A 27,272-nucleotide genomic window follows, 5' to 3' on the forward strand; every position below is an offset into this window, starting at 1 on the left:
ATTGGTTTCATCCATTGTCCCTTTTTTTTTTTTTTTTTAAGAAAAAATGGATCAGTTTTACATCAGTTTTTCATCCATTTCTCATCAGTTGTACATCAGTTTTTTATATCCACTACCAATGCAAAAATGGATGAAAAAAACACATTGTTTGTCCATTTACATCTGTTTTTCGTACGTTGTTTTTATTTTTTTTATACCCTAGAAAAATAGATCTTTGATCCGTTCCAAAAAAAACGAATGTTGACGGAAGCGAATTATTGTTCTTATTAATTATTATTATTATTAGGCGATTATCGTCCGTTTACATCCGTTCTTACATAGAAATGCATTGACCAGGAACACCGGGTGGGTGTAAGGGGTAAACTTGGAAAAGGTGGCTGTGAGAATACGGGCATTCAGGATTACTTCGTGATTCCCCTGTATTCAAGGGGCCCTGGCAGGGTTAAGGCGCAAGTGTTGCTGACCTTACAGGTCCTTATTCTCTTAGGCCAACCTAATTTGGTGGAGGATTTTTCACTTTAGTACTGAAAGTCACCCAATGTTGCAAGGATATGAAGATTGGAGTTAAATATTCACTGCACTGATGATGTTTATTTAGATGTGAATGGACTCATCACGTTTACTTTTTCACATCTAATTATGTTCATATTGTATATCACGTTTATAGGACTTGCCTACATTTTTATTTTGTCACAAGGATTTTTTGATATTCAGCGCAACTTTATTTGTTTTTTAATGCATTGATGTCCGTTTTTCATCCGTCAACGGATGGAAGAAAAACAGACAAACGTGTGAAAGAGGCCTTCTTGCGTTCAACATATAAATACTATTATACTATACTATTATTTGTTCTAATACAATCATGTGTTTCTGTATTATGTTATTATTTTATATATTTCTGTGTAATATTCCATAATGTTCTTTTGATATGCATGCAATGTCAAGCGGCACCTGCCAAAGCCGGCAGAATATTAGCATGCATAAAGAAAGGGATGTATTCCAGAGATAAAACTATAATCCTTCCACTTTATAAAACTCTGGTCTGACCGCATCTGGAGTATTCTGTCCAGTTCTGGTCGCCAGTCCTCAGGAGGGATGTGTTGGAGCTGGAGAGAGTCCAGAGAAGGGCAACTAAACTAATTAGGGGATTGGAGGACCTTAATTATGAAGAGCGTCTACAATCGCTTAATTTATTCTCCCTGGAGAAGAGACTCCTGAGAGGGGACATGATAGCAATTTACAAATACCTCAATGGTGATCTCCGCATAGAAAAAAAGCTATTCAGTCGCAAGGAGTGCATGAGGACGCGAGGACATACAATGCGATTAGAGGAGAGGCGTTTTGACCTCAGGCAACGCAGGGGGTTCTTTACTGTTAGGACTACAATATTGTGGAATTCTCTACCACAAGAGGTAGTTTCTCCGGGAAGTATGGCTACTTTCAAAAGACTCTTGGACGTACATCTCAAGGATCAGAACATTAAGGGGTATGAGAGATGATTACGGCCATACACACCTACACAGGTTGAACTGGATGGACTATTGTCTTTATTCAACCTCAACTACTATGTAACTATGATATATTTTAGCTACATAATGATTTTTGTACAACCTCAAAAGTTCACACAATTAACACCAACATGGAAGAGGTCCTACTATACTCCTCTTTGGATAAGGAATGGTGGTATACTGAATCTGTTGCAGCAATCCCGACAGACAGTAAAGTTATCTAATTTTAACTACTTGAGGTTGGGTCTTGTTGGTATTTCTAATAATGGCATCACTTGGCCTTCATGAATTTGACAACCAGGGGTTGATTTACTAAAATTGGAGAGGGGAGAATCTGGTGTAGCTGTGAATGGTAACCAATCAGTTTCCAACTTTACCTTGTTCGATTAAACTTTGGCAGAGCTTGACCAGATTTTGCACTCTCCAGTTTTAGTAAATCAACCCCACAGTTTCTTGCAACATCCACACCACCAATAATGTGTCGGAAAGGCCTTATTGAATTGCCCCGACTGTACTTTTAAAGCAGCATCGGGATCTTGGTCTCAGACCAGCATCGATACGAAGGCTGACATTTTTCAACATGCCCAATCAAGGTTGTATTTATCTTGGGTTACGACTACGTTATCAATTGAATGTTCCTGTCGTTAACACTGTTCTGTTTCCGAGCAAGAATATCTGACCCGTTCTTTGTGACCTGAGAAAAGGTCTTATTTTTAAAGTTCCAAAATCTGTTGCACTGTATAAAAGGCAGAGTTGATTTACATTGGTAAATGCTCCAAAGTAGTAGTGAGAATTTCCCTTTAAAGTCCCAATCCTACTTGTATAGCCTTCTAAATGGAAGAAGCCAGTTAGTCCACCCATGTATAAATTTGGACTCAATCATTTAGGTCAGGGGTCTTTAAACTATGGGCCCTCTAGTTGTTCAGGAACTACAATTCCCATCATGCCTAGTCATGAATATTAGAGTTTTACAATGCCTCATGGGACATGTAGTTCCGCAACAGCTGGAGGGCCGTAGTTTGAGGATCTCTAATTTAGGTGAACCTCATACAAAGAGGTCGTCCTATCTCAGCCTTCATTGAGGGAGATGGATGCCAATGCTGTACATTGAATTAAAACTCTGCTTAAAAAAGGTAAATAGGTAAGCATGTGAGATAGGGAGTATTAGAAGGATATAAACAATGAGCCAGTTTTAGGTTTGACATCGTTTAATGAATTCAGCCATGAAAAAATACTGGGATCGCCTAGCTAATCTTTTGAGAATGCTAATTGCTTGGTCAACATGCCTGATCTTTGGCTTTTACAACTTTGAGTTGTTGATTTGAAACAAGTATGCCAGAATTGAAGTCAACATTTTTCATCTGCATTGTTGTCCAGGTCTGTGATTTATTTTTTACAGTTACTTATATAGCACCGTCAATTTACATATGTACTGTACATTCAGATCTGTCCCTGCCTCCAAGGAGCTTGCATTCTAAGGTCCCTAACTCACAATCATACATGCTAGGGCCAATTTACAGAGGAGCCAATTAACCTACCAGCCTGTCTATGAAGAAACTAGCAGGAACCCGCACAGGAAGAGCATGCATACTCCAGGCAGGTAGTGCCACGGTTGGGATTTAAACTGACGACCCTAGTGCTGCTTGGGGGAAGTGGTAACCACTTAGCCACTGTGTTGGCATAAGAGGGTCAGCAGGACAGCCAAGTAACTGGCACTTTCAAAATACGATCAGTGGTGCAAGCCCAACCACCCCCCAATCCTATTTCTCTCATGGCATGTTGGTTTTGAACCCTGTCGAAGTTCTCTGTGAACTACAGAACCTCTATATTATGTGGGAGGGGAGGGCATTGTGTGGTACTAGCAAGCTTCCTTTCTCAGTGTGGCAATGCTGCTTTTTCATAGAGTGAGTGTTGTCACCCTAGGGCAGGCATCTCCAAAAGCCTGTCCTCTGGCTTTAGGGGGGGTCGGACTGGGGCTGGCTGTTGTAGAAATTCCCCTGGCATGAGTGCCCCATCATTGGTTTTAATGGGAGAAATAGTGCCCTATTGATGGTGTCAGTGGGAGAATGGTGCCCCATCATTCCCCATCATTGGTTTTAATGGGAGAAATAGTGCCCTATTGATGGTGTCAGTGTGGAAAGGTGCCCCATCATTCCCCATCATTGGTTTTAATGGGAGAAATAGTGCCCTATTGATGGTGTCAGTGGGGGAATGGTGCCCCATCATTCCCCATCATTGGTTTTAATGGAAGAAATAGTACCCTATTGATGGTGTCAGTGGGGGAATGGTGCCCCATCATTCCCCATCATTGGTTTTAATGGGAGAAATAGTGCCCTATTGATGGTGTCAGTGTGGAAAGGTGCCCCATCATTCACCATCATTGGTTTTAATGGGAGAAATAGTGCCCTATTGATGGTGTCAGTGGGGGAATGGTGCCCCATCATTCCTCTTTATTGGTTTTAATGGGAGAAATAGTGCCCTATTGATGGTGTCAGTGTGGAAAGGTGCCCCATCATTCCCCATCATTGGTTTTAATAGGAGAAATAGTGCCCTATTGATGGTGTCAGTGGGGGAATGGTGCCAGTGTGCTGGAATAATACCCCGAAGGCCAGATAAAGGCAAGCAAAGGGCCGTATCTGGCCCCCTGGATGCAGTTTGGAGACCACTGCCTTAGGGCAGGAAGTGTGTTACTGGCAGGATCACCAAGTAAAACACTATAAAAAAAAAACTGAGGCTGCAATATTTTATACTTTTGCCCTTAGGGTTTATTATGCTTTAAATTGGTTTTTAAGCATGACAGTAACATTGTAAAATGTAAGCTGTGAAATAAAATAGGTTGTAGTAAATTGTAACCCTGGGGTTATCTTTGCAGAAACTTAACTAGACTGTAAATCATGGGGATGCCTCAAGGAAAAAAAAAGTTTTTCTTTTTATAACAAAAGATCTTAATTATTTTAATAGGTCTCTCATAAAACGGCTTTTAGTAGTAAAAACCATAATTTCTTATACAAAGGAAAATATCTTTGTGAATGCAATACATCAATAATTTGTACTGAAAAATGCAAGCGCAATAAAACACAATTTTAAAACATTTTCAAAATTTGCATATTTATTAGCTGGGTGAATCGTAGACTATCATCGGACTTCAGTACCTTTTTAATGGCAGGTTCCTAATGCAGCTTTCTTCTAGAAGTATCAACTACCATTCCTGATACAAATCTTTTTTTTTTTTTCCTTCTTAATAATTCTTTATTAGGAATTTGTAAAAAAAGAATAAATAAAAATACAAAGTAACTCCTACTTTGTATTTTTATTTAATTTTTTTACAAATTCCTAATGCATAAAAAAGGAGGTCACACAAAAGGTAGCACATTCAGTTAATAATGATACCATAGGTAAAACAAATATTTATTATTTTTTTTTTTTTTTTTAGGAAAATGTATTTGTTCATGCAATACATAAATAATTTGTATTGAAAATTCAAACATTTGCAAAATGTACATTTTTTGATACCGGAGTTAATTGAAAACTGTGTCCAGAGATCAGGACCATTTTATTTATTGAATGAAAGTTCTCAACTTCTTTAATGTATCCCCCTCATTGTGTCATATTATAGAGAGTTCATTACATGTATCTGGCATAATGATTACATTTTATAGCTGAAAAAAGCCACGTGTTTGAAACTTCAGGACTGCATACATATTTGTGGCAACAACCAAAAACAAATGGTTCACCCATTTGCTTAGAAAAAGGTGAATACATCTTCAAAATGTTAGTGTTAACCTCTGTTTAGAATTATAAATTCAAAATGTAATGAAAAAAAAAAAAATATATATATATATATATATATATATATATATATATATATATATATATATATATATATATATATATATATACAGTATCTCACAAAAGTGAGTACACCCCTCACATTTATGTAAATATTTTATTATATCTTTAATGTGACAACACTGAAGAAATGACACTTTGCTACAATGTAAAGTAGTGAGTGTACAGCTTGTATAACAGTGTAAATTTGCTGTCCCCTCAAAATAACTCAACACACAGCCATTATTGTCTAAACCGCTGGCAACAAATGTGAACATGTCAAAATTGGGCCCAAAGTGTCATTATTTTGTTTGGTCACCATTATTTCCCAGCACTGCCTTAACCCTCTTGGGCATGGAGTTCACCAGAGCTTCACAGGTTGCCACTGGAGTCCTCTTCCACTCCTCCATGAAAAGATCACGGAGCTGGTGGAGGTTGGAGACCTTGCGTTCCTCCACCTTCTGTTTGAGGATGCCCCACAGATGCGCAATAGGGTTTTGGTGTGGAGACATGTTTGGCCAGTCCATCACCTTTACCCTCAGCTTATTTAGCAAGGCAGTGGTCATCTTGGAGGTGTGTTTGGGGTTGTTATCATGTTGGAATACTGCCCTGCGGCCCAGTCTCTGAAGGGAGGGGATCATGCTCTGCTTCAGTATGTCACAGTACATGTTGGCATTCATGGTTCCCTCAATGAACTGTAGCTCCCCAGTGCCGGCAGCACTCATGCAGCCCCAGACCATGACACTCCCACCACCATGCTTGACTGTAGGCAAGACACACTTCTCTTTGTACTCCCCACCTGGTTGCTGCCACACACGCTTAACACCATCTGAACCAAATACGTTTATCTTGGTCTCATCAGATGACAGGAGATGGTTCCAGTAACCAATGGCCTTAGTCTGCTTGTCTTCAGAAAACTGTTTGCAGGCTTTCTTGTGCATCATCTTTAGAAGAGGCTTCCTTCTGGGACGACAGCCATGCAGACCAATTTGATCCAGTGTACGGTCTGAGCACTGACAGGCTGACCCCCCACCCCTTAAACATCTGCAGCAATGCTGGCAGCACTCATACGTCTATTTCCCAAAGACAACCTCTGGATATGATGCTGAGCACGTGCACTCAACTTCTTTGGTCGGCCATGGTGAGGCCTGTTCTGTGTGATTCAAAATGAACGATAGATTGCAAAAGATAGTCGGAAAAACCCCAAAAAATTCTTCAAATATATTAACAGTAAAAAGGTTAGGTCTGAGCATGTAGGCCCTTTACACAATAATCAGGAGTGAGTGACTGGGGACAAAGAGATGGCAAATTTTTTAAACACTTTCTTCAGCTCTGTATATACAAAGGAACATGGGGGAGCTCATGATCATAATGGGGGTGGTATTGACACAGCCCCAAATGATCCACAATGGCTCAAAAGTGAAATGGTCCAGAAATATTTAGACAGAATAAAGGTGGATAATGCACCTGGACCAGATTGCATCGACCCACTCATCCTAAAATTATTGAGTGCTGTAATTTCAAAGCCTTTGTTTCTAATTTTTAGGGACTCGTTAAGGACTGAAATAGTACCACTGGATTGGCGTAGGGCCAATGTGGTGCCTATATTTAAAAAGGGATCAAAGTCTTTGCCAAGTAACTATAGACCTGTTTGTTTAACTTCTATAGTTGGGAAGATACTGGAGAGTTTAATAAAAGACCACATAGAGGAGTTCTTGCTGTAAAAAAATATTTTAAGCAACAGACAGCATGGATTCATGAAAGACAGAAGTTGTCAAACAAACCTGATTTCTTTTTATGAGGAGGTAAGTAAAACCTTGGACAGAGGGGTGGCTGTGGACGCAGTATACTTGGATTTTGCAAAAGCGTTTGACACAGTTCCCCACACACGGCTAATGTGTGAGCTAAAGTCTACAGGCTTGGAAAGATGGGTTTGTAATTGGATAGAAAATTGGCTAAAAGATAAAATTCAGAAAATAGTGGTTAATGATTCTTACTCTGAATGGTCTAAGGTTATCAGTGGTGTACCCCAAGGTTCAGTGTTGGGACCCTTACTTTTTAATATCTTTATAAATTATATAGAGTCAGGGACTAAAAGTATAATTTCAGTCTTTGCAGATGACACCAAGCTTTGCAGTGGAATAACTTCTTTACAGGATGTCTCCAACTTACAAGCTGACCTCAATGCACTGTTTCATTGTGCAATTATATGGCAAATGAGGTTTGATGTTGATAAATGTAAAGTTATGCACTTGGGGGTTAAGAATATGCATGCATCATACATACTAGGTGGAGTAGAACTGGGGGAATCCATAGCGGAGAAGTATCTGGGTGTTCTGGTAGACCATAAGCTTAATAATAGCAATGCCAAGCTGCGGTTTCCAAAGCAAGCAAAGTCCTTTCTTGTATTAAGAGGCATGGACTCCAGAGAGAGAGAGATCATTTTGCCCCTGTACAAATCATTAGTAAGACCTCATCGGAAATATGCAGTTCAGTTTTGGGCACCAGTTCTTAAAAAGGATATCGGAGAACTGGAGAAAGTGCAGAGAAGAGCAACCAAACTGATAAGAGGCATGGAGGACCTCAGCTTCTGCTAGAAAGCTGAACATGAAGAGGAACTTCATCTTTCATTATGACAACGACCCAAAGCATACATCCAAATCCACAAAGGAATGGCTTCACCAGAAGAAGGTTAAAGTTTTGGAATGGCCCAGCCAGAGCCCAGACCTGAATCCCATTGAAAATCTGTGGGGTGATGTGAAGAGGGCTGTGCACAGGAGATGCCCTCGCAATCTGAAAGATTTGGAGTGTTTTTGCAAAGAAAAGTGGGCAAATATTGCCAAGTCAAGATGTGCCATTCTGATGGACTCATACTCAAAAAGGCTGAGTGCTGGAATAAAATCAAAGGCTTCTTTAACAAAGGATTAGTGTAAGGGTGTGCACACTTATGCAACCATATTTTATTTTTTTATTTTTACTTCCCACCACCTAAAAGATTTCAGTTTTTTGTTCAACTGAGTTGTACAGTTTATAGGTCACATTAAAGGTGGAAAAGTTTGAAATGATTTATCTTTGTCTCATTTGTTTTACGTCACAGAAACCTGATATTTTAACAGGGGTGTGTAGAATTTTTATATCCACTGAATATGTATGAATGTGAGTTAGGGACCTTAGAGTGTAAGGTGAGGACAGGGACTGATGTGAATGTAAAATATATATATATATATGTAAATCGCTGCATAAAATGACGGCGCTATATATAACTACCTGTTATAAATAGATGTGTGCAACCCTTATAACAGTTCTGACCCCATGCATGCATTTTAGCTAGCAGAACATGCTGGTGGTTACGGCTGCCCAACAGCTTTAAAGTTCTTATCATTGGTCTATAACTAGTTTCTACACACATCAGTCTGGTGTATGCTTGTGGTTTATCAGAGCTATTGCACAACGTCAACTTGTCTCAACAGCACAGCATCGTGGAACCCTACACCTCCTGCTAACAGGTGCAGAAGTTGTTTGTCCGGCTCAAATGTGTGAAGAAAACCAATTTCTGTCACACTAATGGGTGTAGAAGTCACAGGTTGCAGATGAGGGCAGCTACAGACTACCTAAGGTCTTTGTTGTGGTTTGGACTCTATATGGTGATTTTCATTATCAATTTGTAAAACTCTGCTCTTACTAAAAGTATCCTCAAACTCTATATCTTGCTCTACACTTATAAAAAATTAACTATAAATGGTTGCTGCATATATAGCCATGTAAGGTTGAATCATGGTGGTCTTGCTGCTGTAGAGAATACCTTGCTGTTCCTCTAGAGTAGGGGTCTCCAAACTTTCTAAACAAAGAGCTGGTTTACTGTTTATCAGATTTTAGAGGGGCCAGTGGAAGTGGAAAATGTCCTGGTGTCGATAACCATGCCCCATCATTGGTGTCCATGAGAGGAATAGTGTCCCATCATTGGTGCCCATGAGAGGAATAGTGTCCCATCATTGGTGCCCATGAGAGGAATAGTGTCCCATCATTGGTGCCCATGACAGGAATAGTGTCCCATCATTGGTGTCCATGAGAGGAATAGTGTCCCATCATTGGTGCCCATGACAGGAATAGTGTCCCATCATTGGTGCCCATGACAGGAATAGTGTCCCATCATTGGTGCCCATGACAGGAATAGTGTCCCATCATTGGTGTCCATGAGAGGAATAGTGTCCCATCATTGGTGTCCATGAGAGGAATAGTGTCCCATCATTGGTGCCCATGAGAGGAATAGTGTCCCATCATTGGTGCCCATGAGAGGAATAGTGTCCCATCATTGGTGCCCATGAGAGGAATAGTGTCCCATCATTGGTGCCCATGAGAGGAATAGTGTCCCATCATTGGTGCCCATGACAGGAATAGTGTCCCATCATTGGTGTCCATGACAGGAATAGTGTCCCATCATTGGTGTCCATGACAGGAATAGTGTCCCATCATTGGTGTCCATGACAGGAATAGTGTCCCATCATTGGTGTCCATGACAGGAATAGTGTCCCATCATTGGTGTCCATGAGAGGAATAGTGTCCCATCATTGGTGTCCATGAGAGGAATAGTGTCCCATCATTGGTGTCCATGAGAGGAATAGTGTCCCATCATTGGTGCCCATGAGAGGAATAGTGTCCCATCATTGGTGCCCATGAGAGGAATAGTGTCCCATCATTGGTGCCCATGAGAGGAATAGTGTCCCATCATTGGTGTCCATGAGAGGAATAGTGTCCCATCATTGGTGTCCATGAGAGGAATAGTGTCCCATCATTGGTGCCCATGAGAGGAATAGTGTCCCATCATTGGTGTCCATGAGAGGAATAGTGTCCCATCATTGGTGTCCATGACAGGAATAGTATCCCATCATTGGTGCCCATGAGAGGAATAGTGTCCCATCATTGGTGTCCATGAGAGGAATAGTGTCCCATCATTGGTGTCCATGAGAGGAATAGTGTCCCATCATTGGTGTCCATGAGAGGAATAGTGTCCCATCATTGGTGTCCATGAGAGGAATAGTGTCCCATCATTGGTGTCCATGGGAGGAATAGTGTCCCATCATTGGTGTCCATGAGAGGAATAGTGTCCCATCATTGGTGTCCATGGGAGGAATAGTGTCCCATCATTGGCATTAGTGAGAGGAATATTGTCCCATCATTGGCATTATGGCATTAGTGAGAGGAATATTGTCCCATCATTGGTTTCCATGAGATGAATAGTGTCCCATCATTGGTGTCCATGAGGGGAATATTGTCCCATCATTGGCATTAGTGAGAGGAATATTGACCCATCATTGGCATTATGGCATTAGTGAGAGGAATATTGTCCCATCATTGGTTTCCATGAGAGGAATAGTGTCCCATCATTGGTGTCCATCAAAGGAATAGTGTCCTATCGTTGGCTCCTATAAAAGGAATAGTGCCACATTGATGGTGTCCTTGAAAGGAATAGTGCCCCATCATTGGCATCAGTGAGAGGAATATTGTCCCATCGTACGTTACGTATAGTTACATAGTGAGGTTGAAAAAAGACATCAGTCCATCCAGTTCAACCTATGATGTGTGTTTGCTGTTAACCGTACATTGTATACCCCTGTGTCTGTGAGAGGAATAGTGCCTCATCTTTTGTATCTATCATTGGTGTTCATCGAAGAAATAGTGTCTTATCGTTGGCGCCTATAAAAAAAAAATTGTGCCCTATTTAATGGTGTCCGTGAAAGAAATAGAGCCCCATCATTGGTCTCCATAAAGGAATAGTGCCCCATCATTGGTCTCCATAAAGGAATAGTGCCCCATCATTGGTCTCCGTGAGAGGAATAGTGCCCCATCATTGGTCTCCATGAGAGGAATAGTGCCCCATCGCTGATGCAAAGCTCTTACACTAGACTTAATAAGCTTGTTAAGGGTCAGGTGCCACCAATACACAGCACATATTACAGCCCAGCAATGCAGAAATTAACATGCGAGAGATTAACAAGCACACATGAAGCAAACTTTATCACTGAAAAAGATTTTTTGACTGCATTGAAAAGTTTTTTGAGGCTCATTTCATTTTCTCCATTGGATAAATTAGGTTAAAATGTCTGCATCAGGTGGGATAGTGGTGGTCAACATTCTGCATTCCCGCTTGTGTATCACCTTTACACAGCGGAATCTAAGCACATTTTTTGGCTGTTGTACAAGGTTTTTGTTTTTTAGTTTGTTTTTTTGTTTTAAGAGAAACTGAATATTTTTGCATTGTGTCATCATTTTGTATTTTTCTGTGGGTTGATCTAGAATTTTGTGGGTTGGGTTGACCCTACAGCCACTAAAATGACCATATTGCTTAGAGCAGTGCAGTACTTGAAAGATATTTGTATGCTTGTTAAACGTATTGACCTATCCCTTCACGTGGTTGGGTATATGTGACCATGAAAAGCCCAGTTATATCTATAAAGGGTTCTTTGTGATAACTGGGTCCTTTGACTTCCCTAGGGCTATGACAAAAGCCTATGGCCATAGGTAGTGTTTTTGGTATCATGCAATGATTTTCCCGATTTTAACAGAAAACACACTGTGGGCCCATTCAGTGCCTGTTTACGCTGGGGAAGTAAAATGCATGCTCGTTGGCATGCATTGCGGTAAGGCAGCCAATTCATCTCAATGGTCTGACGAAGCACCACAACGAACCAAAAACCTCTTCTTCACCAAGTATATAGTGAGTTCAGTGCACCTCAATGCATTGTGATGTGGTGCAATGTACTAGGTGCATTGGGTGCCATTAACTATGGTAATGCAACACACCAATGTGCACAACATGCCTTGCCGCAGTACACTGGTGTATATGGGCCCAAACAGGGCTTGATTCTTGACATGGATGAATAATCAAACTACTCTATCGTCTAATGTGGAGCTTGGCTAGAGCTTCGTCCACACGATGAGATTATTGGAAGAATGATCCTCTGGGATTTTTTTTTTTTTTTTTGCATACTAGAAAACTACTCCATATCGAAAATGAAAAGGGTTACTAAAGTTCCATAAATCCTCCTACAACAGAATACAACTTCGGATTTTATTGTATTTTCTAGTGATCGACCGATCTAGTTTTTTTTAATGCCAATACCGATATTTTGGCCATCGGATATCGGTATCGGCCGATATTTTCGGACATGTAAAAAAATATATTTTTTTTCTTTTAAAGGTACTCCTTGTGGAGGGATCTGGAGGTCTAAAAGACCCCAAACCCCTCCTCGGCAGTGAAAAGCATTCAAAACGCCAAGTCGGCTTTGGACACCAGTACCGGAGTGATGCCTCTAGCGGCAGGCATCACTCCGGTACAGCACTTTCCAAAATATTGGCAATATCGGTAGCCTCATGGGCTGATTCCGATATATCGGGGAAAGTGCATATCGGCCCCCAATATATCGGTGTTGCCAATAATCGGTCGATCCCTAGTATTTTTGGATGAACACTGTACTTCTGGAATGAAAATGGTACGATCTGGTATCATACGGGAACATTTTTCCCAACATTCTCCATATCCCTGTGATTTCAGGCTCAGTCTGTTCCTCTCCATTTCGTATTACCTTATTACTTGCCTGCATCTGTTTTACAATCTGCATGTCCATCTTTCTCTCTTTGCATGGAAGGAACAAAGCTCTCCAGCTACAAATGACAATAGTGATGATGAAAGGTGGAGGGCACAGACTGGAAAATACTGTACAGAGCAAAGTTCCCGAGCAGCACTTTTCAGAGAAATGAGGGGTGGTGCAGGTCTTGTAATAGAAAATAAGCTGTCTAGTCAGGTTTCTTCTTATAGTCCATCTCCCACCAAACCTTTTTTCCCCTTCTGTTTTGCCTGTCACAGTAAACAAGCTTGGCTATTTGTCACCTAATTCGCACTTTGCTCGAGTTTCCTCCTCTGTCATTTAAGCTTTCTTTAAAAAGGTTTGGCTTTAACTGGAAACTAAATTGTATGCCTGGGAAAACTTAAACACACACACACAGTAAATCTCTGAAATACATGGACATTTCCCCATGTTTTACACCTTTAAAAGCTGAAATTACAGAAAATAACCGTTGGCCCTGCCAGAAATCTAGTGATTTCCTAACTCCCATTTGTTGGCCGGCAATGCTACCCAGGGCCGGTGCAAGGATTTTTGCCGCCCTAGGCAAAATAAAAATTGCCGCCCCCCCCCCCCCCCCATATGACCTACCTTCACTACATCAGCCAAGAGCCAGAAGATCTCTGCATTACGCAAGTGTGAGCGCAGTGGTTGATGTAGTGAGGTGGGAAGCAGTTTAAAGGAACACTGATGGGGGGTAATTTCTGCTGTGACCTGTGTACAGTCCCCACCAACCTCAGCTTCTCCTCCCGGTTGGTGGTTGGTAATAATGCAGCTTCACCGCCATCCATGTGAATAAGGTCATGGAGACAGCCAATCACAGATCACCATCAGTCAGACGAGGTCAGCATTTGGGTAGACGGGGACACTGTCCATTATACACAGCCCCCCCATATCACACAATACAGCCCCCCCCCCCATATAATACAGCACACCTCCCATATCACACAATACAGCCTACACAAAACAACCTCCCCATATCATACAATACAGCCCCTCCATATCATACAATACAGCCCCCCCATGATACAATGCAGCCCCTTCAATATGATACAATGCAGCCCCCTCCATATGATATATGGAAGGGGCTGCATTGTATGATATGGAGGGGGCTGCATTGTATGATATGGAGGGGGCTGCATTGTATGATATGGAAGGGGCTGCATTGTATCATATGGAGGGGGCTGTATTGTATGATATGGAAGGGGCTGCATTGTATCATATGGAGGGGGCTGCATTGTATCATGGGGGGGGGCTGTATTGTATGATATAGAGGGGGCTGCTATGATACAATGCAGCCCCCTCCATATGATACAATGCAGCCCCCTCCATATGATACAATGCAGCCCCCTCCATATGATACAATGCAGCCCCCTCCATATGATACAATGCAGCCCCCCCATGATACAATGCAGGCAGCCCCCTCCATATCATACAATACAGCCCCCCCCATGATACAATGCAGGCAGCCCCCTCCATATCATACAATACAGCCCCCCCCCATGACACAATGCAGGCAGCCCCCTCCATATCATACAATACAGCCCCCCCCCCCATGATACAATGCAGGCAGCCCCCTCCATATCATACAATACAGCCCCCCCCCATGATACAATGCAGGCAGCCCCCTCCATATCATACAATACAGCCCCCCCCCCATGATACAATGCAGGCAGCCCCCTCTATATCATACAATACAGCCCCCCCCCCATGATACAATGCAGGCAGCCCCCTCCATATCATACAATACAGCCCCCCCATGATACAATGCAGGCAGCCCCCTCTATATCATACAATACAGCCCCCCCCCCCATGATACAATGCAGGCAGCCCCTCCATATCATACAATACAGCCCCCCCATGATACAATGCAGGCAGCCCCCTCTATATCATACAATACAGCCCCCCCCCCCATGATACAATGCAGGCAGCCCCCTCCATATCATACAATACAGCCCCCCCCCTCCATGATACAATGCAGGCAGCCCCCTTTATATCATACAATACAGCCCCCCCCCATGATACAATGCAGGCAGCCCCCTCCATATCATACAATACAGCCCCCCCCCCCCCATGATACAATGCAGGCAGCCCCCTCCATATCATACAATACAGCCCCCCCCTCCATGATACAATGCAGGCAGCCCCCTCTATATCATACAATACAGCCCCCCCCCCCATGATACAATGCAGGCAGCCCCCTCCATATCATACAATACAGCCCCCCCCCTCCATGATACAATGCAGGCAGCCCCCTCTATATCATACAATACAGCCCCCCCCCCATGATACAATGCAGGCAGCCCCCTCCATATCATACAATACAGCCCCCCCCCTCCATGATACAATGCAGGCAGCCCCCTCTATATCATACAATACAGCCCCCCCCCATGATACAATGCAGGCAGCCCCCTCCATATCATACAATACAGCCCCCCCCCCTCCATGATACAATGCAGGCAGCCCCCTCCATATCATACAATACAGCCCCCCCCATGATACAATGCAGGCAGCCCCCTCCATATCATACAATACAGCCCCCCCCCTCCATGATACAATGCAGGCAGCCCCCTCTATATCATACAATACAGCCCCCCCCCCCATGATACAATGCAGGCAGCCCCCTCCATATCATACAATACAGCCCCCCCCCCCAATATCATACAATGCAGCCCCCCATGTATGAAGAGTGAGGCCAGTGTCCGGGTGGGGGAGTGTACTGTGTTGTCTGTGTGAGGGGTGGGAGAGGACGGGACACACATCATCTCACCTTGCATGCTGTCCTCGGCATGTGATGGGGGATGGGAGACTGTCCGGTGTCCAGCAATCTGCTTCTGCCAGAAGTTGAACACGGAGCAGAGGGGGGGGGGCGTCTGGAGAGGCACAAGCCCAGCTCCCTGAGTGTGATTGGAGATCGGCTCCTGATCTTCTTCAAGCAGAAATCAGCTGGAGGGGCGGAGACCGGAGGGCAGTGAGCGCCGAGCTGGATCCCCAGGATTCTATGGAGGGCACTTCTGGCGCCCCGACTATTCTAATGTGCGCTCTAGACAAGTGGTGTGTGCTGCCTGGGGCTCGCTTGCTGTAGCGCTCAGGCGGCACAGCATGAGGAGTGCCACACCGGCCGGTCCACTACTGATTCGGGGTGCAGAATGGCGGCGCCCCCTGTTAAGCTGCGCCCTAGGCAGCTGCCTTAGTCGCCTTACTGGTAGCGCCGGCCCTGATGCTACCTTGAAGTGTCCTCAACCCTGCTTGAGTTCTTCTCTGCCAGACTATGGTACTCCAACTATTCCTACCCCATCTATCCTCCTTTATATGCATTTATTAGTTTCTTTCCCAGAAAAGCAATGCTGCTGCCTTGACTCTCAGGACCCTGTGTGCATACTTTAAATGGGGAAAGGGTTTTAGGTTTGAGGACATGCCTACATCAAAAGATGCTGATCAAGGTTACAAACCCGATGCTCAAAATCTTGGGATGCCAGCTTTCCTGTTGCAGTTTCTCCATGGCATATAAACACAAACAAGCAGAAACCTCCTATATATATATATATATATATATATATATATATATATCCCTCGATTTTGGAAAAAAATAATTGTTTTGTATGTGTATTTACCAGTCTCCATCCCTATTGGCTTAAGCCAGAGGTCTTTTAACTCTTCAGTATGAGGGCCACTTTGTATATTATACAAATATTTGCAGCCAAAAAAAATTAAATGAAAAGAAGTAATAGATACAAATATACAAAAATAGAACGGTTCCATAACAACGGTGTCGGGCTAAAATTCGTTCACTTACAAGTATGTGTTCTAACTTGAAGAAGGACGTGATTGAATTTTAGCCTGACACCATTGTTATGGAACCTTTCTATTTTTGTATATTTGTATATATTACTTCTTTTTGGTTTAGGCTATGTTCACATCTTGGCGTTGCTATTACAGGCGTTTTTATGGGCGTTTTTATGGGTGTTTTTGCAGGCGTTTTACAGGCGTTTTTAGATTGAATAGAGACCAATGGAAAACGCCTGTAATCTGCCCAAAAAGGAGCTCATGTACTTTTTTGAGCATTGGGCGTTTTGCTCACAGCGTCAAAACACTCAGATGTGAACAGGGGCCATTGAAATGAATAGGATTTGTCTTGTTGGGCGTTTTGAGAGCTGATCCTAGAGCAGAAAAACTCCCCAAAAATGCCACAAAACGTCTACATGTGAACGGAGCCTTAATCAATTTGAGTGCAGCAATTCTGGACTTTTTTCTTATATGTGGCCTATATATATATATATATATATATATATATATATATATATATATATATATATATATACACAATCCTGCACTTTCGGGTGTCGGGCACAAGTGTGCGCCATCGGCAGCTCGCTCCCGCTGTGATTCTACACAGCGAGAGATGATCGGGAGGTCCTGCGGACCTGATGTCCGCCACCACCCGCTGATCGTTCAGTATGCAGGCAGAACACAAGTCTACCGATGTAAACAAGGCAGATTGTCATTCTGTCAGTAAGGAAGGCATGGATCCTGTGTTCCTGCAAAGCAGGGACATGGATCCATGCCTTCCCTTAGTAAAAGCACCTCCCACACTACACTAAAACACCAGCTAGGCACAAAGTTAACCCCTTGACCCCTGATGTTAAACCTTTCCCTGCCAGTGTCATTAGTACAGTGACAGTGCAAACTTTTATCACTGATCACTGTATTAGTCTCCATTCACACTGGTACGACTTGTCAGGCGACTTGGTCAGCCTGACAAGTCGTGCACCATCGCTCCCGTAGTGTAGTACAGGACCGGTTCTAATAGGAGCGACACAACACAAGTCGCTCTGACTTAGAAAAAGGGTCCTGTACTACTTCGGGGCGACCTGGAGGCGACTTGCATAGACATTCATTTTATGAAGTCCGTGCAAGTCGCGCCGAAGTCGTCCTACACGTGACTTCACAGGTCGCCCCCTAAGTCGGAGTGACCTAGTGTGAACCGGGACATAGTGTCACTGGTCCCCAAAAAAGTGTCAGTGTCAAATTTGTCCACCGCAATATCGCAGTCCTGCTATAAGTTGCTGATCACCGCCATTATGAGTAAAAATAATACATAATTAAAAATTCTATAAATAGATTGCATAGTTTGCAGACGCGATTACTTTTGTGCAAACAAATCAATATATGCTTATTGGGATTTTTTGTTTACCAAAAATATGTAGCAGAATACGTATTGGCCTAAATTGATGAAAACATTTGATTTTTTTTTTTTTTCAAAATTGTCAGCCTTTTTTTTTTTTTGAGTGCAAAAAAATTTAAACACAGAAGTGATCAAATACCATCAAAAGAAATTTGTGGGAAAAAAGACAAAATTTTTATTTGGTTACAGTGTCGCATACCAGCGCAATTTTTAGTTAAAGTAAGGCAGTGCTGTATTGTGAAAAAAATGGCCTGGTCAGGAAGGGGGGTTAAATCTTCTGGAGCTGAAGTGGTTAAATTAATGAATACAATTTGAAGCCTTCCCATTGGAAGCCCTCCGTTGACATCAGAGCCCCCCCCGCACATCAAAGCTCTGCACCCCAGCATGCTGGGGTGGCACTAAATTCTGCCTCCCTATATCAGCATCATGCTTTTCCATGATAGGGTCGGAATGGCCACCAGCACCAAGGAATGATGCAGTGTGTCCTGGCTGATCAGTATCATTGGTTGTCACAATGCTGACGGCCGTCCCCTGATGCAAATACTGAACAAGTGGCTGTATGCTGGGAAAATCTTGTAGCAGGCCAGACGTCACCTATGAGCCGTAGTTTGGAGACCTCTGGCTTAAGCAAAGACAGCACTACATGTGGCAGTTTGATGATCTTCAGAAAGAGGTCAAGAAAGTCATCCTATGACAGAGGAAGGAGCAGCATAAAGTAGCTTTGCAATACTCCTGCCCTATTTGCAGGAAAAAAAATTTATCTCCTATAGCTGTAAACTTTTTTTTTTTTTTTTCTTGGAATATAAATTCTTGAGGTTTAGCCCTTTCATTTCTATATACCAGAAAGCATATGTGGAGGGTGGCTTGATGAGTAAATTGCCCATAACTCCAGTAGTACAGCTTGGCAGCCCAAACACTGATAAAAGTTGCCATGGATGTGTGAGCAGGCGGCCTGCGCTGTTGGCAGTAGGGGTAGTGGGGCACGAAGCTGGCATGGACTTGGACCTCAAGATGATTAATGCTTTCCCATCAACTGAATAGTTTCCTGGGGCTGGCACCATCCTACCTGTCTTCATGCCCTGCTGGCTCTGTGTGCACTGGCCCATGCTTATTAAATTTCTTATCAACATACAAAGTTGGTGACCATGGGGTTCTTGTTTGTAAGATCAAAACGCCTCTCTAAATCTGCTTGGCTCAGTCAGGAGAGAGAAAAGGGGGGAGGAAAAACATGTTTGTACTGAGAATTCTTCGTTCGGGAGCATTACTTCATATCAGTAGTCAGTTACAGTCATTAAGTTGTCAGAAGCGGAATTCAGAAGAGTAAGTGGAGACGGGTGTTGCCAGTTTCTGGTACAGGGGAGTGCCTGCTGATTGGCAAGGCTCACTCAGATGGAAAATGGTGGCTTGCAAGGAACAGGTGGTCTGCAGTGCTCTTATACTGCACTATAAACGGGTAGTTGGTAAACGAGCTTTACTCAGTGCATACTTGTACGAAGCTATAGCTACATTTAGAATATCATGCTTAATATCACACTAGCGATGTTGTCCATTTGATTTGACTTTGAAATGTTAGCCTAACTATAGGTAGAAGTGTCTTCAAGAGTCAAAGGCGGGAAGTCATCTGCCTATCCTTTACCAGGTTCTCTTGGGGCAACTAAAGTTCAGAAAGCTGGAAACAATAAGGTGGAGCTTACAGTACACACAACAAAAGGCCATATACCCATTCTTCAAGTCTGATACAACCATTTAGTAGTCAGGATTTAAAAGGTTTTCCTGATATAGCCTAAGTGGTAAACCATGTTTTAGAATCGAAGAATATAATCTGTGCCACCTCTTGAACATTGTTATTTGTAGCCCGTGACCCAGGGGTGGACTGACAACTCATGGGGCCCCCGGGCAATCAGAGATCATGGGGCCCCCTGTGTCCACACTCAAGCCACACAAAGCCCCACCTACAAATTGCAGCTCAGCCACATAGAGTGGGCATTTAAATATCTACCACAGCATAGCCTGCATGGAAGTTCTGGCTTCTTTCTGTAGTGTGTAGCCTCTCATTGGGCCCCCTACTGACCCTTGGCCCTCGGGCAGTGCCCTAATCCCCAAATGGTCAGTCCGCCCCTGCCGTGACCCATTGCGGTTTCTTTACGATGTACTCAAAAGACTGAAGTAGTACAGAAAGAGATCAGTGCCTCACAGAAGATGAAACGACTATCCAGGTTCCTCACCCAAAAATTGCAAAGTATTTAAAACAGATCTAAACCCTGGGAAACTACCATCTTAATCTCTGTTTGATCTACAGTTGCCATTTACAGTTGCCAGTTACAGTTATTCACAGCATGCATTGAATGTAACTGTTTTGGGAAACCGTTAAAGCAACGAGTTTAGTTCTGCTTTAATGGTCAGAAGCACCTATTGTTCTTTGAGTAGCCATAAACAGTCCCACCCAAGCCTTAGGATGAAGCAGCCCCTGCTGCATTTACAGTATACACCTTCAGGTGTGAACAATGTGTACACTTTTTATCTTATTCATACAGTACAGGTCACAGGCTTAATATTTACAGACACTGGGTTATAGGCTGGTACCTTCATATGATTGGACACTGGCAAAGCTTTAGAGGAAATGTCCCCTAGGTATCCCCCTATAACCCTACCTTACTTCATGAGTCTTCAGTTTTTGTAGTGTCCTAATGTGATGGACCTCTAACCCCTTACAGGGAAATCATTCTGAGCTTAACTGGCCTAACTTCAATCAACTCTTCCCTGTCTTGTAATACAATAGATGCAGTGTATCTGAAGTTATAGTTACATAGTGAGGTCGAAAAAAGACATCCATCCATCCAGTTCAACCTATGATGTGTGTGTGTGTGTTTGCTATTAACCGTACATTGTATACCCCTGTATGTTGTGGTCTTTAAGGTGCCCATCAATAGTTTTTTGAAACTAGTGATGCTCCCTGCTGATACGACTGTTTGTGGAAGAGAATTCCACATCCTTTCTGCTCTTACAGTGAAGAACCCCCTGCGTATTTTAAGGTTAAACCGCCAACCACTAGTGGTGGTTCTTGCTCAAAACATGCTGGAGTATTTCTTCCATCATTTAAGGACCTTTCCGTTTTCTCCGGTTTTCTTTTTCCAGTGTGCACAGGTCCATGTTTTACACAATAGAGTAAAAAGCAAAATTAGGACCTGCGTGACTGTGGGTTGGTTTCTTATATCCCATCCCTACTGATAATCTGCCCATCCATAGACAATGTAGTTCACACACGTCAAAAAGGAGAACTTGGTTACTGTTCCTGTTTGGAGCACAAAAAGTTATAAAGATCCTGATAGCTCATTATACACATGAGCCCAGTGATAGCGTTGCATTTTAGTACATTAAAATAAATGCACACAATAGCATATGCATGTCTTCTGTAGTTTTGTCCCCAGGTCAGGGACCTCCTGTATTCAGTTTAGTATCTCTGTAGGAAGGAAGACATTTTTTTTTTACTGTAATAAATTAAGTTCTAATACTGAGTAGACCAAGGTGGTGGTTCTTCAAAATACGCAAGCAAAGTCCTCAAACACATATTGGACGTGGGATGAAAGTGAAATGCAGAACTTTTATACGGTTCATGGCTAGAATTTCTCTGTCATAATGTTTGTCCTAAAAGCTTGGGCTGTCTTCCTCTTGGATGGACATCTGGCCAACAATCAAATGATCAAGCAATATATCATCTCTTTTAATAAGGCCTCTCATGGGAATGCAGTAGCTGAACTTTGACTATGATGGATTTTTTCAGTGAAATGTCAAACTGTAAAAATTGTAGAGAAGTACCATTAGACTGACTGTATTGAAGGAAATGGCTGGCCAATTATGTGGCCATTTAACCTTTAACTATTTTGGCAACCAGTAAAATCTTAGTGTACAGTGCCTTGCGAATGTATTCGGCCCCCTTGAACTTTGCGACCTTTTGCCACATTTCAGGCTTCAAACATAAAGATATAAAACTGTATTTTTTTGTGAAGAATCAACAACAAGTGGGACACAATCATGAAGTGGAACGAAATTTATTGAATTTCAAATTTCGTTAACAAATAAAAAACTGAAAAATTGGGCGTGCAAAATGATTCAGCCCCTTTACTTTCAGTGCAGCAAACTCTCTCCAGAAGTTCAGTGAGGATCTCTGAATGATCCAATGTTGACCTAAATGACTAATGATGATAAATAGAATCCACCTGTGTGTAATCAAGTCTCTGTATAAATGCACCTGCACTGTGATAGTCTCAGAGGTCCGTTTAAAGCGCAGAGAGCATCATGAAGAACAAGGAACACACCAGGCAGGTCCAAGATACTGTTGTAGAGAAGTTTAAAGCCAGATTTGGATACAAAAAGATTTCCCAAGCTTTAAACATCCCAAGGAGCACTGTGCAAGCGATAATATTGAAATGGAAGGAGTATCAGACCACTGCAAATCTACGAAGACCTGGCCGTCCCTCTAAACTTTCAGCTCATACAAGTAGAAGACTGATCAGAGATGCAGCCAAGAGGCCCATGATCACTCTGGATGAACTGCAGAGATCTACAGCTGAGGTGGGAGACTCTGTCCATAGGACAACAATCAGTCGTATACTGCACAAATCTGGCCTTTATGGAAGAGTGGCAAGAAGAAAGCCATTTCTTAAAGATATCCATAAAAAGTGTAGTTTAAAGTTTGCCACAAGCCACCTGGGAGACACACCAAACATGTGGAAGAAGGTGCTCTGGTCAGATGAAACCAAAATCAAACTTTTTGGCAACAATGCAAAACGTTATGTTTGGCGTAAAAGCAACACAGCTCATTACCTTGAACACACCATCCCCACTGTCAAACATGGTGGTGGTAGCATCATGGTTTGGGCCTGCTTTTCTTCAGCAGGGACAGGGAAGATGGTTAAAATTGATGGGAAGATGGATGGAGCCAAATACAGGACCATTCTGGAAGAAAACCTGATGGAGTCTGCAAAAGACCTGAGACTGGGACGGAGATTTGTCTTCCAACAAGACAATGATCCAAAACATAAAGCAAAATCTACAATGGAATGGTTCACAAATAAACATATCCAGGTGTTAGAATGGCCAAGTCAAAGTCCAGACCTGAATCCAATCGAGAATCTGTGGAAAGAGCTGAAAACTGCTGTTCACAAACGCTCTCCATCCAACCTCACTGAGCTCGAGCTGTTTTGCAAGGAGGAATGAGCAAAAACTGATAGAGACATACCCCAAGCGACTTACAGCTGTAATCGCAGCAAAAGGTGGCGCTACAAAGTATTAACTTAAAGGGGCAGAATAATTTTGCACCCCCAATTTTTCATTTTTTATTTGTTAAAAAAGTTTGAAATATCCAATAAATTTCGTTCCACTTCATGTTTGTGTCCCACTTGTTGTTGATTCTTCAAAAAAAATTACAGTTTTAAATCTTTGTTTGATGCCTGAAATGTGGCAAAAGGTCAAAGTGCAAGGGGGGCGAATACTTTCGGCACTGTATGTAAACCCAACAATGAATTTCTCTTTTGCTATAATTCGGTAATCAGCGCATACATGTGTGTTGCATAAAAATGAAAACTATTTACTTTTGCTGGGAGATTTGGTCTGTGTGTAAAAATTAGATTGGTTCTAAAGCCTCAAGGTATTTTACCTTAATTCATTCTATGCATTAAGGTAAAAAACCTTTTGAGCTGTTCTCCTGGAAAAAAAACACAGGAGAAGAAGAGTGAAACCTGTGAAGACAGCAATATGAGAGCAGATATTGCCAATTTGTTTATTAGATTTATTACTTTTGAAGCATAATTAAAAGTTCTTCTCATCTATGGCATACTGACGTGTTCTTATCTTTAATCCTCCAGGATGAAGCTGATGCAGACTGTGAAGAAAGTGAAGAAAAGGAACAAGAAATCCCAAGCCCCAAAAAGGAGGTTGAGTTGGACAATACGGTGACTAGTTCTTTATCGGTGAATGAATACTTTGCCAAACGAATGGCAGAGCTTAAAAAATCTCAGTCCAGGCGTAGAGAGGCTGCCCAGCAGAGCACCGAGCCCAGACCAGCAGGCAGTTCAGATGGCTCTACCGAGCCCAAGAAAAAACACAAAAAGAAGAAACCTAATCGGAATGGTGTTGATTATGAGAATGAGTCAAAGCTGGTAGAAAGGACTGAGAAAGAAGATCCTGTGCATGAAAGGAAAAAGTCAAAAAGTAAAAAAAATCTAATTGAGATCACCGATGGTACAGAGGAACAAGAGGAGCCTGAACAAGCCCAGGTGGAGGAACTGAAAAGAAAGAAAAGGAAAAATAAAAGGAAAAAGGAGGCTTTGGACCTGATTGAAAAGGAGGATGATTATCCTCTTCCAATTGAGGATGCATCTACTGAGGAACCAAAAAAGAAGAAAAAGAAGAAGAAGAGAAAGTCAGATGATTAGATAGCTTTAGTGCCATATTAAAATAGCAATATAAAATTGGTGACTCTCCTATATACTCTTCTGCCTTTTGATAAGATGATATTATGAGTGCTGGGTGCACATTGCATCTGGTGCTTTCCGTTCACAACTTTCTTGGCTGCTCAGGGGACTTTGCTACAGTAATCCCACCCATGAAGAGAGCCCCAGCATCAGGGAAGGACAAATACTAAAGGCTTCTTTCCTGTGAGCCAGCAGTGAAATTAGTTATTTGCATGCTGCTCATGTTTATTGGGCCATTTGGTTCAGTCCACCTTGACTGGAGGTCGTCGTTCTGGTATTTGGATTACGTTCAGAGCGTCCCATGTGGCAGCCACTGTACTTATAAAATTTACTGTAACTGCTGTATACAATTTACTTATCACTGCCAAAATGTTTTCAATGAAGCAGCATGAAATGGAAATCCTGGAGTCTCGATCTTGTTTTAAATCTTTATGTGAAATATTTATCAATATAGGATTTTAGAATGTTAGCTGTCTGAAAGTTGAGCTTTGTACCCTTGGCTGTCTAGATCCCCAGAAGTTATTTTAAGGAAACATGGAGCTGCCACTGCTGGCCTTCTGAAAATATTAGTTAATTGGCTCTCTATACTCAACCCAAAACAGCTAGGCTGCTGGTTGGCCCAGATCATTTAATGTGTGTCCTTGTACCGGATTTAAAAAAAATAACTAAAGCCCACTAAATTAGAAAGAAATCCAGTATTTTCAGAAGGGGAGATCGACAGTGACTGGAATTCTCCTTATACATGTTTTCTTGAGGGCCCCCTTCACACTATGCATTGTATTAATGCAAAGCTTTCCTGTGTGCTAGCGTGCACTATGTTACAGCTCATGCACAGGGGTGGTTGGTCTGTACAGCGTAAAAACCTGCAATTTTGGGGCAAATGGGTGCAGTGTAAGACCCCCCCCCCCCCTCTCGGCAACTTGTCAGACTCAATGACAGGCTGAAATAGACAATACTGAACGCTGTCCCGAGCCATAATAACATTTTAGGGCTGTACGCGTTCAGGGATATATGTCCTGAATACAGGAATTCCGTGTTCCAGTAATAGGTCCCCACGAACACGAGTATCATTCAGAAAAGTCCTTGCATATTTCAAACATTCTCATTGATTTTGACAAGCAGCTGGCAATGGGCTGTTTACCTCCCCTCTGTTCCCTGTAATAGAAGAGGTATTATAGTCCCCTCTCAGGTGTTTTGTTTCTCCTACCGCCCCTCCATTCTCTGTAATAGAAGAGGCATTACAGTATACTTCCCTCTCCAAAATGTTTAGTTTTTACATTGTATGGACCAAACTAGATGTGTGCCCAACCCCTAAAGGTGGACGGTGCACCTTAGCACACTATATCAGGCATGCACTTTTCCCAATAATGCAGTGCCTTGTGGTCCGTTGCAGTGCAGAAGCGTTGCCCACTACTGTAACAGTGTGCTATGGTAACACACAGATGTGAAGGGGGTAAGTTCTATCATGGACTGAAGGAGAGACGTCAACTGGCACAAGTGGACTGCACAGTTAAGGGAAAATTAGGCTGCATTGGTGGACCTGGCAAATCTTATAAACATCAGGAGATGCTTGTAGCTGTGGAAAAAATGTTACAACTGTGTGTATAAAAATCCACAGAACTGTCCAGAAAGAGACATTTGACACAATATGCAGTATTGATGTACAATCTTTTTTTGTAAAAGCAGAGATTTTCCAACATAAACCAGCTTATCAACTGTTTAGTGGCTTTTTTTTTTCATAAATCACTTTGGAATTACAAACATTGATGAGAATTATATGATACATCAAATGTGCAACATGGAGTCCTATATCTCCAGGACTTTTGATAGTGTAAATATGAAACAGAGCTGAAGGGAAGAGCGAGAGGGGGGAATATAGAATACCACAATGAAAAAGAGGGCGCTGCAGAAAACATGAATATATAGAAAGAAAAACTGGAAGGAAAGAAAGAAAGAGGGAGCTGCATGAAACTACAAGAATAGAGAGTGCATGGCTGCAGGAAATGGCAAAGATAGAGAGAGGGGCTGCAGAAAACTACAAGGATAGAGAGAGAGGGAGCTGCAAAAAACCCACAAGGATAGAGACAAGAATAGAGAGTGCATGGCTGCAGGAAATGGCAAAGATAGAGAGAGGGGCTGCAGAAAACTACAAGGATAGAGAGAGAGGGAGCTGCAAAAAACCCACAAGGATAACGAGAGAGTTGCAGAAAACTACAAGGATAGAGAAAGAGAGAGAGGGCTGCAGAAAATGACAAGGATAGAGAGAGGGGGCTGCAGAAAACTGCAAGGATAGAGAGAGGTGGCTGCAGAAAACGACAGGGATAGAGAGTGAGGGAGCTGCAAAAAAAACACAAGAATAGAGGAGGGGGGGTGGCTTCAGAAAACTGCAAGGACAGATAGAGGGGGCTGCAGAAAATGACAGAGAGAGGGAGCTGCAAAAAAAAAAAAAAACCCACAAGGATACAGAGAGCTGGGGGGGGGGGGGGGGTGGGAGGCTGCAGAAAGCTGCAAGGATAAAGAGGGAGGGGGCTGCAAGAAAAACACAAGGATAGAGAGAGAGGGAGGGCTGTAGAAAACTGCAAGGACAAAGAGGGAGGGGCTGTAGAAAATGACAAGGATAGAGAGGGGGGGGGGGGCTGCAGAAAGCTACAAGGAT

General features: G+C 42.6%; 1 protein-coding gene across 1 annotated transcript in view; it reads left to right on the forward strand.

The window, feature by feature from the left end:
* Window positions 1–24,628, forward strand: part of PINX1 (PIN2 (TERF1) interacting telomerase inhibitor 1) — a 264,522-nt gene extending 239,894 nt beyond the window's left edge. Inside the window, exon 7 of the mRNA XM_082249517.1 lies at window positions 24,008–24,628. Coding sequence (XP_082105643.1) covers window positions 24,008–24,577 — 570 coding nt within the window. The 3' untranslated portion in view covers window positions 24,578–24,628. The remainder of the gene's footprint in view (window positions 1–24,007) is intronic.
* The last annotated feature ends 2,644 nt before the right edge of the window (window positions 24,629–27,272 follow it).

The sequence above is a fragment of the Pelophylax lessonae genome (genome assembly GCF_965119305.1).
Source record: "Pelophylax lessonae genome assembly, chromosome: 3".
NCBI classification, from domain to species: Eukaryota; Metazoa; Chordata; class Amphibia; order Anura; family Ranidae; genus Pelophylax; species Pelophylax lessonae.